The 17,136-nt window shown below is 52.2% G+C and overlaps 1 protein-coding gene across 1 annotated transcript in view; it reads right to left on the reverse strand.

The window, feature by feature from the left end:
• The window catches only part of LOC140548779 (nipped-B-like protein A), a gene marked incomplete at its 5' end in the record, with an annotated part of 66,317 nt that overhangs the window by 27,142 nt on the left and 22,039 nt on the right, over positions 1–17,136 (reverse strand). The window contains 13 exon segments of the mRNA XM_072671933.1: positions 4,198–4,296; positions 4,681–4,815; positions 5,254–5,400; positions 5,510–5,608; positions 5,748–5,850; positions 5,954–6,165; positions 6,480–6,566; positions 8,516–8,659; positions 8,873–9,005; positions 9,107–9,189; positions 9,562–9,691; positions 9,797–9,897; positions 10,473–10,553. Coding sequence (XP_072528034.1) covers positions 4,198–4,296; positions 4,681–4,815; positions 5,254–5,400; positions 5,510–5,608; positions 5,748–5,850; positions 5,954–6,165; positions 6,480–6,566; positions 8,516–8,659; positions 8,873–9,005; positions 9,107–9,189; positions 9,562–9,691; positions 9,797–9,897; positions 10,473–10,553 — 1,554 coding nt within the window.

Genomic DNA, 17,136 nt, shown 5'->3' on the forward strand with positions numbered 1-17,136 from the left:
GGTCAGTGTGTGGTATTGGGTGAGTGTGAGGGTCAGTGTGTGGTGTTGGATGAGTGTGAGAGTCAGTGTGTTGGGTGAGTCAGTATGAGAGTCAGTGTGTGGTATTGGGTGAGTGTGAGGGTCAGTGTGTAGTGTTGGATGAGTGTGAGGGTCAGTGTGTGGTGTTGGGTGAGTCAGTGTGAGGGTCAGTGTGTAGTGGAGGGTGAGTGTGAGGGTCAGTGTGTAGTGTTGGATGAGTGTGAGAGTCAGTGTGCGGTGTTGGGTGGGTCAGTGTGAGGGTCAGTGTGTGGTGTTGGGTGAGTCAGTGTGAGGGTCAGTGTGTGGTGTTGGGTGAGTCAGTGTGAGGGTCAGTGTGTAGTATTGGGTGAGTGTGAGGGTCAGTGTGTGGTATTGGGTGAGTGTGAGGGTCAGTGTGTAGTGTTGGATGAGTGTGAGAGTTAGTGTGCGGTGTTGGGTGAGTCAGTGTGAGGGTCAGTGTGTGGTATTGGGTGAGTGTGAGGGTCAGTGTGTGGTGTTGGATGAGTGTGAGAGTCAGTGTGTTGGGTGAGTCAGTGTGAGAGTCAGTGTGTGGTATTGGGTGAGTGTGAGGGTCAGTGTGTAGTGTTGGATGAGTGTGAGGGTCAGTGTGTGGTGTTGGATGAGTGTGAGAGTCAGTGTGTTGGGTGAGTCAGTGTGAGAGTGTGTGGTATTGGGTGAGTGTGAGGGTCAGTGTGTAGTGTTGGATGAGTGTGAGAGTCAGTGTGCGGTGTTGGGTGAGTCAGTGTGAGGGTCAGTGTGTGGTATTGGGTGAGTGTGAGGGTCAGTGTGTGGTGTTGGATGAGTGTGAGAGTCAGTGTGCGGTGTTGGGTGAGTCAGTGTGAGGGTCAGTGTGTGGTATTGGGTGAGTGTGAGGGTCAGTGTGCGGTGTTGGGTGAGTCAGTGTGAGGGTCAGTGTGTAGTGGAGGGTGAGTGTGAGAGTCAGTGTGTGGTATTGGGTGAGTGTGAGGGTCAGTGTGTAGTGTTGGATGAGTGTGAGGGTCAGTGTGCGGTGTTGGGTGAGTCAGTGTGAGGGTCAGTGTGTGGTATTGGGTGAGTGTGAGGGTCAGTGTGTGGTGTTGGGTGAGTGTGAGGGTCAGTGTGTGGTATTGGGTGAGTGTGAGGGTCAGTGTGTGGTATTGGGTGAGTGTGAGGGTCAGTGTGTAGTGTTGGATGAGTGTGAGAGTTAGTGTGCGGTGTTGGGTGAGTCAGTGTGAGGGTCAGTGTGTGGTATTGGGTGAGTGTGAGGGTCAGTGTGTGGTGTTGGATGAGTGTGAGAGTCAGTGTGTTGGGTGAGTCAGTGTGAGAGTCAGTGTGTGGTATTGGGTGAGTGTGAGGGTCAGTGTGTAGTGTTGGATGAGTGTGAGGGTCAGTGTGTGGTGTTGGATGAGTGTGAGAGTCAGTGTGTTGGGTGAGTCAGTGTGAGAGTGTGTGGTATTGGGTGAGTGAGGGTCAGTGTGTAGTGTTGGATGAGTGTGAGAGTCAGTGTGCGGTGTTGGGTGAGTCAGTGTGAGGGTCAGTGTGTGGTATTGGGTGAGTGTGAGGGTCAGTGTGTGGTGTTGGATGAGTGTGAGAGTCAGTGTGCGGTGTTGGGTGAGTCAGTGTGAGGGTCAGTGTGTGGTATTGGGTGAGTGTGAGGGTCAGTGTGCGGTGTTGGGTGAGTCAGTGTGAGGGTCAGTGTGTAGTGTTGGATGAGTGTGAGGGTCAGTGTGCGGTGTTGGGTGAGTCAGTGTGAGGGTCAGTCTGTGGTATTGGGTGAGTGTGAGGGTCAGTGTGTGGTGTTGGGTGAGTGTGAGAGTCAGTGTGCGGTGTTGGGTGAGTCAGTGTGAGGGTCAGTGTGTGGTATTGGGTGAGTGTGAGGGTCAGTGTGCGGTGTTGGGTGAGTCAGTGTGAGAGTCAGTGTGCGGTGTTGGGTGAGTGTGAGGGTCAGTGTGTAGTGTTGGATGAGTGTGAGGGTCAGTGTGCGGAGTTGGGTGAGTCAGTGTGAGGGTCAGTGTGCGGTGTTGGGTGAGTGTGAGGGTCAGTGTGCGGTGTTGGGGGAGTGTGAGGGTCAGTGTGCGGTGTTGGGGGAGTGTGAGGGTCAGTGTGCGGTGTTGGGGGAGTGTGAGGGTCAGTGTGCGGTGTTGGGTGAGTGTGAGAGTCAGTGTGCGGTGTTGGGTGAGTGTGAGGGTCAGTGTGCGGTATTGGATGAGTGTGAGAGTCAGTGTGTAGTGTTGGATGAGTGTGAGGGTCAGTGTGCGGTGTTGGGTGAGTGTGAGGGTCAGTGTGCGGTGTTGGGTGAGTGTGAGGGTCAGTGTGCGGTGTTGGGTGAGTGTGAGGGTCAGTGTGCGGTGTTGGGTGAGTGTGAGGGTCAGTGTGTAGTGGAGGGTGAGTGTGAGGGTCAGTGTGCGGTGTTGGGTGAGTGTGAGGGTCAGTGTGCGGTGTTGGGTGAGTGTGAGGGTCAGTGTGCGGTGTTGGATGAGTGTGAGGGTCAGTGTGCGGTGTTGGGTGAGTGTGAGAGTCAGTGTGCGGTGTTGGGTGAGTGTGAGGGTCAGTGTGTAGTGGAGGGTGAGTGTGAGGGTCAGTGTGCGGTGTTGGGTGAGTGTGAGGGTCAGTGTGCGGTGTTGGGTGAGTGTGAGGGTCAGTGTGCGGTGTTGGGTGAGTGTGAGGGTCAGTGTGCGGTGTTGGGTGAGTGTGAGGGTCAGTGTGCGGTGTTGGGTGAGTGTGAGAGTCAGTGTGCGGTGTTGGGTGAGTGTGAGGGTCAGTGTGTAGTGGAGGGTGAGTGTGAGGGTCAGTGTGCGGTGTTGGGTGAGTGTGAGGGTCAGTGTGCGGTGTTGGGTGAGTGTGAGGGTCAGTGTGTAGTGGAGGGTGAGTGTGAGGGTCAGTGTGCGGTGTTGGGTGAGTGTGAGGGTCAGTGTGCGGTGTTGGGTGAGTGTGAGGGTCAGTGTGCGGTGTTGGGTGAGTGTGAGAGTCAGTGTGTAGTGTTGGATGAGTGTGAGGGTCAGTGTGTAGTGTTGGATGAGTGTGAGGGTGAGTGTGCGGTGTTGGGTGAGTGTGAGAGTCAGTGTGCGGTGTTGGGTGAGTGTGAGGGTCAGTGTGTAGTGGAGGGTGAGTGTGAGGGTCAGTGTGTAGTGGAGGGTGAGTGTGAGGGTCAGTGTGCGGTGTTGGGTGAGTGTGAGGGTCAGTGTGTAGTGGAGGGTGAGTGTGAGGGTCAGTGTGTAGTGGAGGGTGAGTGTGAGGGTCAGTGTGCGGTGTTGGGTGAGTGTGAGGGTCAGTGTGCGGTGTTGGGTGAGTGTGAGGGTCAGTGTGCGGTGTTGGGTGAGTGTGAGGGTCAGTGTGTAGTGTTGGATGAGTGTGAGGGTCAGTGTGCGGTGTTGGGTGAGTGTGAGGGTCAGTGTGCGGTGTTGGGTGAGTGTGAGGGTCAGTGTGTAGTGTTGGATGAGTGTGAGGGTCAGTGTGTGGTATTGGGTGAGTGTGAGGGTCAGTGTGCAGTGTTGGGTGAGTGTGAGGGTCAGTGTGTAGTGTTGGATGAGTGTGAGGGTCAGTGTGTGGTGTTGGGTGAGTGTGAGGGTCAGTGTGCAGTGTTGGGTGAGTGTGAGGGTCAGTGTGTGGTGTTGGATGAGTGTGAGGGTCAGTGTGCAGTGTTGGGTGAGTGTGAGGGTCAGTGTGTAGTGGAGGGTGAGTGTGAGGGTCAGTGTGTAGTGGAGGGTGAGTGTGAGGGTCAGTGTGCGGTGTTGGGTGAGTGTGAGGGTCAGTGTGCGGTGTTGGGTGAGTGTGAGGGTCAGTGTGCGGTGTTGGGTGAGTGTGAGGGTCAGTGTGTAGTGTTGGATGAGTGTGAGGGTCAGTGTGTGGTATTGGGTGAGTGTGAGGGTCAGTGTGCAGTGTTGGGTGAGTGTGAGGGTCAGTGTGTAGTGTTGGATGAGTGTGAGGGTCAGTGTGTGGTGTTGGGTGAGTGTGAGGGTCAGTGTGCAGTGTTGGGTGAGTGTGAGGGTCAGTGTGTGGTATTGGGTGAGTGTGAGGGTCAGTGTGCAGTGTTGGGTGAGTGTGAGGGTCAGTGTGCGGTGTTGGGTGAGTATGAGGGTCAGTGTGTAGTGTTGGATGAGTGTGAGAGTCAGTGTGCGGTGTTGGGTGAGTCAGTGTGAGGGTCAGTGTGCAGTGTTGGGTGAGTGTGAGGGTCAGTGTGTGGTGTTGGGCTGTTCTCACCACATCAGTGATGTTGATGATCTTCCTGTTCATGGCCTCTTTGTCGTGGTTGGGTGTTGGGGTGAACCACAGCTTCTGGAACGTCTCATTCACCAGTTTCTACACAGGAACAGTAAGAACATTACCAGACCAGCCACTGATCCCAGAGCCAGCCACTGAACCCAGAGCCAGCCACTGATCCCAGAGCGCCCACTGAACCCAGAGCCAGCCACTGATCCCAGAGCGCCCACTGAACCCAGAGCCAGCCGCTGATCCCAGAGCGCCCACTGAACCCAGAGCCAGCCACTGAACCCAGACCGCCCACTGATCCCAGACCAGCCACTGAACTCAGAGCGCCCACTGAACCCAGAGCCAGCCGCTGAACCCAGAGCCAGCCGCTGAACCCAGAAGGACGTGATCCCAGTCACTGATCTGGATGTGAGTCTGATCTGATCTGGATCAGAGGGCAGGGTAGGGGTGAGTGTACTGGAGGGGTGTACTTGCCTTGATGCCCTCCTCGTCGTTCACTCTGCGGATCATCTTCACACACATCTCTGTGATCCTGCTGAACTCCGGCTGCTCTAGACAGATATCCCTGAGGATCTTGATCACACGCTTCCGCACACTAATCCCGGTGTCCTGGGAGAAACACACACACACACACACACACACACAGCAGTTTTGGCAGGTGTAAAAAAATACTGCATAGTTCTATGCTGCTGGTTTGTTGTGGGTGTGTCTATGGGCGGAGTTATGTGCAGTGGGAAACCCTCCAATCACAGAGGAGCTGTGGGAGGGTGTCTTGCCCCTGAACCTTGTGTTCAGTTAAAGCAGCGTTATGGGGGAGTGGTGATTTTGGCCTCTGGGCTCCCCCTACAGGTGGGAGGCGTGATCTGTGTTTGTGACCCCACTACAGGACAGGCTTTACACATGCCTTTCTGGGCAAGTGGAGAGATCCAGAACTAGAGGCGTCAAAGTAATATTAATACGTCTGTGTGTCTGCGAGTGTGTGTGTGTCTGTGAGTGTGTGTGTGTGTGTCTGTGAGTGTGTGTGTGTGTGTGTGTGTGTGCACTCACCAGTATCCTCTCGATGAGCATGTCATAGTACTGCTCTGTAAGCTGAGGGCGACTCAGCACAAACCTGCCCAGCAGCTCCACCGCCGCCTCACGCACACTGGTGGAGTTATCCATCAACCGCCCGTGCACTCCACGCTGCATGTCCGACTGTAACGCACACACACACACACACACACACACAGCCAGCCCGGGGTTTATTAACCGCACACACACACACACTACACAGGACTACAGTGTTACACACACAGTGACTTACACGGGCAAGTATGCTGGGGTCCACGGCAACCACCTCAGAGAGACACTTCATGGCTTTGGTCCTGACTGCAATCGCACTCTCTCCCAGCACCCTTAGGATCTGCAACACACACACGCACACACACACACACACACACACACATTACTGCAGCACGTAAATCAGCATTCCTTCAATGCATCAGCTTTTTATTCGAAGCTGAGGCTAGAGCTGGGGTTGGAGTTCATCACTGGGGTGTTACCTGTGTCAGGTAGATGTCGAAGCTTTGGGAGAAGGGTCTGGTGGAGGCCAGGTAGCGTACAATAAGGCAGGCGTCATCATAGTCCACAGTGTCCGAGTTCATCCTGAGACAGGGACAAACGGAGTCAGGCATCGGACAAACAGAGGGACGAATCCTGAAACAGGACCAACAGCCCACCTCTCTGGACCGCGGGGGTCTGACAGTACCTGAGTGTAGCAAACTGACTGGTGGAGGACTTGATGACGGAGTGGAGGAATTTCTTGCGTGCCTCGGCCCGCTGCATGATGTCCCGTGTGGTTCTGAGCTCTTTAGCATGCTGCGCGCCCTCAGAGTCGTCCTGCTTCTGACTCCGCATGGCCTTCTCGCACTCTGTGGTGCAGTCCCTGAACCACTGCGCGATGTAGAACTTCCGAGAAAACTAGAGAGAGAGAGACAGACAGCACTGAGCTGTGCAGCAGGAACCACAGAGTGTCTGTCAGACCACGTAAAGCTACAGAGCGGGGTCAGGGCCGAGTGCTGAAAAGCCTCCAACTGACTCAGTAACTGCAGAGCTCCAGACCTGCTGCTGCTGGTTGAGCTGCAGAGGGGGACCGGCTCCAGATTAATGACTATGGGGTTTAGAATGGGGCACCAAACAAGCCCCTGTAGGTGGAATGTGGAGGTGTCCCAATACTTCTGTCCATACAGTGTATAAGACAGACAGGAGGCGGGTAGGAGGTGTGTGAGACTCACTAGAAGTGCCGGGTCAGTCTCTGTGTTCTCGTCCATATAGTCCAGCAGAGCTTTCTGAAGCTGCTGAGTTTCATCGTTCCCTGAGCTCTGTAACACACACACACACACACACACACACACACACACAAACTTTTAAAAGTCATTTTACTACACACTTACCAAATGCAAAACAGGAAAACTTCAAGCAAAGAGAGAAAAAACACCCATAACTAGAGTGAGTGGGACTGGAGGGGTGAGTGGGACTGGAGGGGTGAGCGGGACTGGGGGAATGAGCGGGACTGGGGGAATGAGCGGGACTGGGGGAATGAGCGGGACTGGGGTACTGGCGGGGTGAGTGGGACTGGAGGGGTGAGCGGGACTGGGGTACTGGGGGGGTGAGTGGGACTGGAGGGGTGAGCGGGACTGGAGGGGTGAGCGGGACTGGGGGAATGAGCGGGACTGGGGGAATGAGCGGGACTGGGGTACTGGCGGGGTGAGTGGGACTGGAGGGGTGAGCGGGACTGGGGTACTGGGGGGGTGAGTGGGACTGGAGGGGTGAGCGGGACTGGGGTACTGGGGGGGTGAGTGGGACTGGAGGGGTGAGTGGGACTGGAGGGGTGAGCGGGACTGGGGGAATGAGCGGGACTGGGGGAATGAGCGGGACTGGGGTACTGGCGGGGTGAGTGGGACTGGAGGGGTGAGCGGGACTGGGGTACTGGGGGGGTGAGTGGGACTGGAGGGGTGAGCGGGACTGGGGTACTGGCGGGGTGAGTGGGACTGGAGGGGTGAGCGGGACTGGGGTACTGGGGGGGTGAGTGGGACTGGAGGGGTGAGCGGGACTGGGGTACTGGGGGGGTGAGTGGGACTGGAGGGGTGAGCGGGACTGGGGTACTGGCGGGGTGAGTGGGACTGGAGGGGTGAGCGGGACTGGGGTACTGGGGGGGTGAGTGGGACTGGAGGGGTGAGCGGGACTGGGGTACTGGGGGGGTGAGTGGGACTGGAGGGGTGAGCGGGACTGGGGTACTGGCGGGGTGAGTGGGACTGGAGGGGTGAGCGGGACTGGGGTACTGGCGGGGTGAACGGGACTGGGGTACTGGGGGGGGTGAGTGGGACTGGGGTACTGAGCCGGATTTGGTACTGGGGGGGTGAGTGGGACTGGGGTACTGAGCGGGACTGGGGTACTGGGGGGGTGAGTGGGACTGGGGTACTGGGGGGTGAAGTGGGACTGGGGGACTGAGTGGGACTGGGGTACTGGGGGACTGAGCGGGACTGGGGGACTGAGCAGGACTGGGGGACTGAGCGGGACTGGGGGGGTGAGTGGGACTGGGGGACTGAGTGGGACTGGGGTATTGAGCGAGACTGGGGTACTGGGGGGGTGAGTGGGACTGGGGGAATGAGCGGGACTGGGGTATTGAGCGGGACTGGGGTACTGAGCGGGACTGGGGTACTGGGGGGGTGAGTGGGACTGGGGGAATGAGCGGGACTGGGGTATTGAGCGGGACTGGGGTACTGGGGGGAAGTGGGACTGGGGTACTGAGCGGGACTGGGATACTGAGCGGGACTGGGGTACTGGGGGGAAGTGGGACTGGGGTACTGAGCGGGACTGGGGTACTGGGGGGAAGTGGGACTGGGGTACTGAGCGGGACTGGGGTACTGGGGGGGTGAGTGGGACTGGGGGACTGAGCGGGACTGGGGTATTGAGCGGGACTGGGGTACTGGGGGGAAGTGGGACTGGGGTACTGAGCGGGACTGGGATACTGAGCGGGACTGGGGTACTGGGCGGGTGAGTGGGACTGGGGTAATGGGGGGTGAGCGGAACTGGAGTACTGGAGTACTGAGCGGGACTGGGGTACTGGGGTACTGAGCAGGACTGGGGTACTGGGGGGGGTGAAGTGCTCACAACATAAATAAACCCAGGGAAGAGAGGAGGGGAGGAGGATTTAGGTTTTAGGTTTTTGCGATACTCATCCTTTAAACACACACTTTCGCACACACTCGCACACACTCACACACACTCGCACACACTCGCACACACTCGCACACTGAGGGGATGGTACCTCTTGCACTATGCGGTCGATGGATTTCTGGTCCATTCTGCTGGTGACAGAGTCCTTCCTGAGCCGAGCTGCTACAGTGCCCAGATAGTCCAGAGAGGCCACTCTCAGAGCCATCTCCGTCTGCTTATTACTGAACTGGTGAACCTGCGCACGCGCACACACACACACACACACACACACACACTGTGTCATAAAGCATACACACCTTTAACTAATGTTAGCCTCACGCTATACCACTCTGGCCAGTGGAGAAGCCGGTGTTTTTGATAAAACGACCAGTGAGTCTAACACAGCGTACGCTCAGTGTGTGTGTGTGTGACAGTGTTAATGGTGTGAGGTAGGGGGCGCTGTGGGTACCAGTAATCGTCCCAACAGGCTGAGCAGCAGTTCAGACGCAGGCCACTCGGGTTTGTTCACTGTGGAGAGAAGATCCTGCACAAAGTTCTCAAACAGCGGCCTGTAGTCCTCCTCCCCCTGCTTACTGCCGCACCTGCAGCACACACACACACACACACACACACACACGCACAGATGAGGCCCCCGTGCACAGGATCGGTAGAACATGGAGGGAAAGAGGAGGAGGACGCTCACTTTTTGAGGAAGACGGAGAGGAAGTTCTGAGCTGTTCGCCGAGCCGTTTCATACGAGTTTGTGATCAGCACATCCTCATCCACCTGAACCCCCCACCACACACACACACACACACACACACACACACACACACAGAGAGACATCGTTTAAACTGTTAGTCTGAGAATGAATGGAGTCACACTGATAAACAAGAACGCAGAGGTTTCAGCTCAGTAGTGCAGCAGAGCTCAGTGGGGTCAGGGCCGGAGCTCCAGAGGTCCCCGACATACAGCCAGGTGGTCTGTTACCATGTAACCAGTAAAGTCATTAAATAAATAAATAAATGAATGAATGAATGAATGAATGAATGAACACCAGGCTCATGTGAACAATAGTGAAGTAGAGGACACAGTACAGCAGCTCTAGTGACTTCATTCCGTCTGTCTCAATGCTTTCACAGTCAGGACCACTGGTACCTTCTTGTGCTCATCCTCCAGGGGGTCCTTATCGGTGGGCAGGTGCACCACACACTGGATGAGCTGCAGTACCAGAGCGCTCACCATCTGAATGTACACCGGCTCTCCTTCATCATCACTGCTGTTCAACCTACACACACACACACACACACACAGGTTATACGTGTATTACTGCACCATACAGATGAATGTATAACATCTATACACACACACACACACACACACACACACACACCTGAAGTTCCTGAGGCTGCGTTTGCTGGTGGGCAGTCGGGCCAGAGAGGTGAAAATCTCCTCCAGAATTAATTGCCTGTGTTTTTCGTACCGAGAAAACACCTGCCGGTCAAACGCACGCACACACACACACACGCACGCACACACACACACACACACACACACACACACAGCATTAATCAGTGCGTTATACGGTTGGATGTTAGTATAGAGCTCCTGTAATGTTATAATGCTGAGCTTTTCACTGAACTGAACCCACCCACACTTACTCTGGCCAGATTAAACGTGGTCAGTCAGTCAGAGTGGGCTTAGGGGGGCTTAGGGGCGGCTTGGGGGTGTGTGCTTTTAGAACCAGATCATTAAAATGGTGGAGGGATACATGCTGCAGGGTGTAGTGCAGCTACAGAAAGTAGTCCCTAAAGAGAACTGGATTAACTGAGATTCTTCCATCATCATCATCATCATCAATCTATACACAACTCACTATATTATAGGAGCTAAATTATGGGCTGTATCTGATCTCCTGACTGCGTCGGGCGGAGCACTGTGGAAAGGTGGTGCAGTTACAGAGAAGGAGGGGTTTTGGGGGCGTGTCTGTGAGAACACCTGCAGGAGCAGGAGTGTGAGGAGGTGCTGCAGTCTGTTTAAGCAGGAAAGCCACACACACACACACTCACCGCCGTCACCAGCCTGATGGCACACAGCTGCAGCTCACTCACATTCTCCACAAAGAAAGGAGTGATCCCCATGGAGGACACCTAAACACACACACACACACACACACACAGTCAGTGAGGAGAGAGAGAGAGAACTGAGAGAGAGACAGAGAGAACTGAGAGAGAGACAGAGAGAACTGAGAGAGAGACAGAGAGAACTGAGAGAGAGACAGAGAACTGAGAGAGACAGAGAGAACTGAGAGAGAGACAGAGAGAGAACTGAGAGAGAGACAGAGAGAACTGAGAGAGAGACAGAGAGAGAGAGAGAACTGAGAGAGAGACAGAGAGAACTGAGAGAGAACTGAGAGAGAGACAGAGAGAGAACTGAGAGAGAGAGAGAACTGAGAGAGACAGAGAGAACTGAGAGAGAACTGAGAGACAGAGAACTGAGAGAGACAGAGAGAGAACTGAGAGAGAGACAGAGAGAGAGAGAGAACTGAGAGACAGAGAACTGAGAGAGACAGAGAGAGAACTGAGAGAGAGAGAGAACTGAGAGAGACAGAGAGAACTGAGAGAGAACTGAGAGAGAGACAGAGAGAGAACTGAGAGAGAGAGAGAACTGAGAGAGACAGAGAGAACTGAGAGAGAACTGAGAGACAGAGAACTGAGAGAGACAGAGAGAGAACTGAGAGAGAGACAGAGAGAACTGAGAGAGAACTGAGAGACAGAGAACTGAGAGAGACAGAGAGAGAACTGAGAGAGAGACAGAGAGAGAGAGAGACAGAGAGAACTAAGAGAGACAGAGAGAACTGAGAGAGAGACAGAGAGAGAGAGAGACAGAGAGAACTGAGAGAACTGAGAGAGAACTGAGAGAGAGACAGAGAGAGAACTGAGAGAGAGACAGAGAGAACTGAGAGAGACAGAGAGAACTGAGAGAGAGACAGAGAGAGAGAGACAGAGAGAACTGAGAGAGAGACAGAGAGAGAGAGAGAACTGAGAGAGACAGAGAGAGAGACAGAGAGAGAGAGACAGAGAGAACTGAGAGAGAGACAGAGAGAACTGAGAGAGACAGAGAGACAGAGAGAGAACTGAGAGAGACAGAGAGACAGAGAGAGAACTGAGAGAGAGAGACAGAGAGAACTGAGAGAGAACTGAGAGAGAGAGACAGAGAGAACTGAGAGAGAGACAGAGAGAAAGAGAGAGAACTGAGAGAGAGACAGAGAGAGAACTGAGAGAGAGACAGAGAGAGAACTGAGAGAGAGACAGAGAGAGAGAGACAGAGAGAACTGAGAGAGACAGAGAGAACTGAGAGAGAGACAGAGAGAGAGAGAGAACTGAGAGAGACAGAGAGAGAGACAGAGAGAGAGAGAGACAGAGAGAACTGAGAGAACTGAGAGAGAGACAAAGAGAACTGAGAGAGAGACAAAGAGAACTGAGAGAGAGACAGAGATAACAGAGAGAGAGACAGAGAGAGAGAGAGAACTGAGAGAGACAGAGAGAACTGAGAGAGACAGAGAGAGAACTGAGAGAGAGACAGAGAGAACTGAGAGAGAACTGAGAGAGAGAGAGACAGAGAGAACTGAGAGAGAACTGAGAGAGAACTGAGAGAGAGACAGAGAGAACTGAGAGAGAACTGAGAGAGAGACAGAGAGAACTGAGAGAGAACTGAGAGAGAGACAGAGAGAACTGAGAGAGAACTGAGAGAGAGACAGAGAGAGAGACAGAGAGAACTGAGAGAGAACTGAGAGAGAGACAGAGAGAGAGACAGAGAGAACTGAGAGAGACAGAGAGAACTGAGAGAGACAGAGAGAACTGAGAGAGAGACAGAGAGAGAGAGAGAACTGAGAGAGACAGAGAGAACTGAGAGAGAGACAGAGAGAACTGAGAGAGAACTGAGAGAGAGACAGAGAGAACTGAGAGAGAACTGAGAGAGAGACAGAGAGAGAGACAGAGAGAACTGAGAGAGACAGAGAGACAGAGAGAACTGAGAGAGACAGAGAGAACTGAGAGAGACAGAGAGAACTGAGAGAGAGACAGAGAGAGAGAGAGAACTGAGAGAGACAGAGAGAACTGAGAGAGAGACAGAGAGAACTGAGAGAGAACTGAGAGAGAGACAGAGAGAACTGAGAGAGAGACAGAGAGAACTGAGAGAGAGAACTGAGAGAGAGACAGAGAGAACTGAGAGAGACAGAGAGAGAACTGAGAGAGAGACAGAGAGAGAGACAGAGAGAACTGAGAGAGACAGAGAGAGAGAGAGAGAACTGAGAGAGACAGAGAGAACTGAGAGAGAGACAGAGAGAACTGAGAGAGAGACAGAGAGAACTGAGAGAACTGAGAGAGACAGAGAGAACTGAGAGAGACAGAGAGAACTGAGAGAGACAGAGAGAACTGAGAGAGAGACAGAGAGAGAGAGAGAACTGAGAGAGACAGAGAGAACTGAGAGAGAGACAGAGAGAACTGAGAGAGAACTGAGAGAGAGACAGAGAGAACTGAGAGAGAACTGAGAGAGAGACAGAGAGAGAGACAGAGAGAACTGAGAGAGACAGAGAGACAGAGAGAACTGAGAGAGACAGAGAGAACTGAGAGAGACAGAGAGAACTGAGAGAGAGACAGAGAGAGAGAGAGAACTGAGAGAGACAGAGAGAACTGAGAGAGAGACAGAGAGAACTGAGAGAGAACTGAGAGAGAGACAGAGAGAACTGAGAGAGAGACAGAGAGAACTGAGAGAGAGAACTGAGAGAGAGACAGAGAGAACTGAGAGAGACAGAGAGAGAACTGAGAGAGAGACAGAGAGAGAGACAGAGAGAACTGAGAGAGACAGAGAGAGAGAGAGAGAACTGAGAGAGACAGAGAGAACTGAGAGAGAGACAGAGAGAACTGAGAGAGAGACAGAGAGAGAGAGAACTGAGAGAGACAGAGAGACAGAGAGAACTGAGAGAGAGAACTGAGAGAGAGACAGAGAGAGAGAGAACTGAGAGAGACAGAGAGAGAAACAGAGAGAGAGAGAGAACTGAGAGAGAGACAGAGAGAACTGAGAGAGAGACAGAGAGAGAGAGAACTGAGAGAGACAGAGAGACAGAGAGAACTGAGAGAGAGAACTGAGAGAGAGACAGAGAGAGAGAGAACTGAGAGAGACAGAGAGAGAAACAGAGAGAGAGAGAGAACTGAGAGAGAGACAGAGAGAGAGAGAACTGAGAGAGACAGAGAGAGAAACAGAGAGAGAGAGAGACAGAGAGAACTGAGAGAGACAGAGAGACAGAGAGAGAACTGAGAGAGAGACAGAGAGAACTGAGAGAGAGACAGAGAGAACTGAGAGAGAACTGAGAGAGAGAGAGAACTGAGAGAGACAGAGAGAGAGAACTGGTAGAGAGAGAGACAGAGAACTGAGAGAGAGACAGAGAGAGAGAGAACTGAGAGAGACAGAGAGAGAGACAGAGAGAGAGAGACAGAGAGAACTGAGAGAGACAGAGAGAGAGACAGAGAGAGAGAGAGAGAGAGAACTGAGAGAGACAGAGAGAGAGAACTGGTAGAGAGAGAGACAGAGAACTGAGAGAGAGAGAACTGATAGAGAACTGATAGAGACAGAGAGAACTGAGAGAGAACTGATAGAGAGAGACAGAGAGAGAACTGAGAGAGACAGAGAGAGAGAACTGAGAGAGAGACAGAGAGAGAGAACAGAGAGACAGACAGAGAGAACTGAGAGAGACAGAGAGACAGAGAGAGAACTGAGAGAGAGACAGAGAGAGAACTGATAGAGAGAGAACTGATAGAGAGAGACAGAGAGAGAACAGAGAGAGAGAGAACTGAGAGAGAACTGAGAGAGAGAGACAGAGAGAGAACTGAGAGAGAGAGACAGAGAGAGAACAGAGAGAGAACTGATAGAGAGACAGAGAGAGAACTGAGAGAGAGAGACAGAGAGAGAACAGAGAGAGAACTGATAGAGAGACAGAGAGAGAACTGAGAGAGAGACAGAACTGAGAGAGAGAGAACTGATAGAGAGAGACAGAGAGAGAACTGAGAGAGAGAGAACTGATAGAGAGAGAGACAGAGAGAGAACAGAGAGAGAGACAGAGAGAGAGAACTGAGAGACAGAGAGAGAGAACAGAGAGAGAGAGAACTGAGAGAGAGAACTGAGAGAGACAGAGAGAGAACAGAGAGAGAACTGATAGAGAGACAGAGAGAGAACTGAGAGAGAGAGAACTGATAGAGAGAGACAGAGAGAGAACTGAGAGAGAGAGAACTGATAGAGAGAGACAGAGAGAGAACTGAGAGAGAGAGAGAACTGATAGAGAGAGAACTGATAGAGAGAGACAGAGAGAGAACAGAGAGAGAGAGAACTGAGAGAGAGAGACAGAGAGAGAACAGAGAGAGAACTGATAGAGAGACAGAGAGAGAACTGAGAGAGAGAGAGAACTGATAGAGAGAGAACTGATAGAGAGAGAACTGAGAGAGAGACAGAGAGAGAACTGAGAGAGAGAGAGAACTGATAGATAGAGAACTGAGAGAGAGAACTGAGAAAGAGAGACAGAGAGAACAGAGAGAGAACTGAGAGAGAGACAGAGAGAGAGAGAACTGATAGAGAGAGAGACAGAGAGAACTGAGAGAGAGAGAACTGAGAGAGAGAGACAGAGAGAACAGAGAGAGAACAGAGAGAGAACTGATAGAGAGAGAACAGAGAGAGAGAGAACAGAGAGAGAACAGAGAGAGAACTGATAGAGAGAGAACAGAGAGAGAGAGAACAGAGAGAGAGAGAGAGAACTGAGAGAGAGAGACAGAGAGAACAGAGAGAGAACTGAGAGAGAGACAGAGAGAGAGAGAACTGAGAGAGAGAGAACTGATAGAGAGAGAGACAGAGAGAGAGAACTGAGAGAGAGACAGAGAGAGAGAACAGAGAGACAGAGAGAGAGAACTGAGAGAGACAGAGAGACAGAGAGAGAACTGAGAGAGAGACAGAGAGAGAACTGAGAGAGACAGAGAGACAGAGAGAGAACTGAGAGAGAGACAGAGAGAGAACTGAGAGAGAACTGAGAGAACTGATAGAGAGAGAACTGATAGAGAGAGAACTGATAGAGAACAGAGAGAGAGAACAGAGAGAGAACTGATAGAGAGACAGAGCGACAGAGAGAGAACTGATAGAGAGACAGAGAGAACTGATAGAGAGAGAACTGATAGAGAGAGAACTGAGAGAGAGAGAGAACTGATAGAGAGAGAACTGATAGAGAGAGAACTGAGAGAGAGAGAGAACTGAGAGAGAGAGAACTGAGAGAGAGAGAGAACTGATAGAGAGAGAACTGAGAGAGAGAGAGAACTGATAGAGAGAGAACTGACAGAGAGACAGAGAGAGAACTGAGAGAGAGAGAACTGATAGAGAGAGAACTGAGAGAGAGAGAGAGAGAGAACTGAGAGAGAGAGAACTGAGAGAGAGAGAACTGAGAGAGAGAGAACTGAGAGAGAGAGAACTGATAGAGAGAGAACTGAGAGAGAGAGAGAGAGAACTGAGAGAGAGAGAGAGAACTGATAGAGAGACAGAGAGAGAACTGAGAGAGAGACAGAGAGAGAACTGATAGAGAGACAGAGAGAGAACTGAGAGAGACAGAGAGAGAGAGAACTGATAGAGAGAGACAGAGAGAGAACTGATAGAGAGAGAACTGACAGAGAGACAGAGAGAGAACTGATAGAGAGAGAACTGAGAGAGAGAGAGAACTGATAGAGAGAGAACTGAGAGAGAGAGAGAACTGATAGAGAGAGAACTGAGAGAGAGAGAGAACTGATAGAGAGAGAACTGACAGAGAGACAGAGAGAGAACTGAGAGAGAGAGAACTGAGAGAGAGAGAGAACTGATAGAGAGAGAACTGACAGAGAGACAGAGAGAACTGAGAGAGAGAGAACTGAGAGAGAGAGAGAACTGATAGAGAGAGAACTGACAGAGAGACAGAGAGAGAACTGATAGAGAGAGAACTGAGAGAGAGAGAGAACTGATAGAGAGAGAACTGAGAGAGAGAGAGAACTGATAGAGAGAGAACTGACAGAGAGACAGAGAGAGAACTGAGAGAGAGAGAACTGAGAGAGAGAGAGAACTGATAGAGAGAGAACTGACAGAGAGACAGAGAGAACTGAGAGAGAGAGAACTGAGAGAGAGAGAGAACTGATAGAGAGAGAACTGAGAGAGAGAACTGAGAGAGAGAGAACTGAGAGAGAGAGACAGAGAGAGAACTGAGAGAGAGAGAGAGAGAGAACTGAGAGAGAGAGACAGAGAGAACAGAGAGAGAACTGATAGAGAGAGAACTGATAGAGAGACAGAGAGAGACAGAGAGAGAGAGAACTGATAGAGAGAGAACTGATAGAGAGACAGAGAGAGAGAGAACTGAGAGAGAGAGAACTGATAGAGAGAACTGATAGAGAGAGAACAGAGAGAGAGAGAGAGAGAGAGAGAACTGAGAGAGAGAACTGAGAGAGAGAGTCAGAGAGAGAACTGATAGAGAGACAGAGAGAGAACTGAGAGAGAGACAGAACTGAGAGAGAGAACTGATAGAGAGAGAGAACTGAGAGAGAGAGAGAGAGAGAGAACTGAGAGAGAGAACTGAGAGAGAGACAGAGAGAGAACAGAGAGAGAGAGAACTGAGAGAGAGAGAACTGATAGAGAGAGAACTGAGAGAGAGAGAGAACTGAGAGAGAGAGAGAGAGA

The sequence above is a fragment of the Salminus brasiliensis genome, assembly GCF_030463535.1.
Source record: "Salminus brasiliensis chromosome 20 unlocalized genomic scaffold, fSalBra1.hap2 SUPER_20_unloc_4, whole genome shotgun sequence".
NCBI lineage: Eukaryota > Metazoa > Chordata > Actinopteri > Characiformes > Bryconidae > Salminus > Salminus brasiliensis.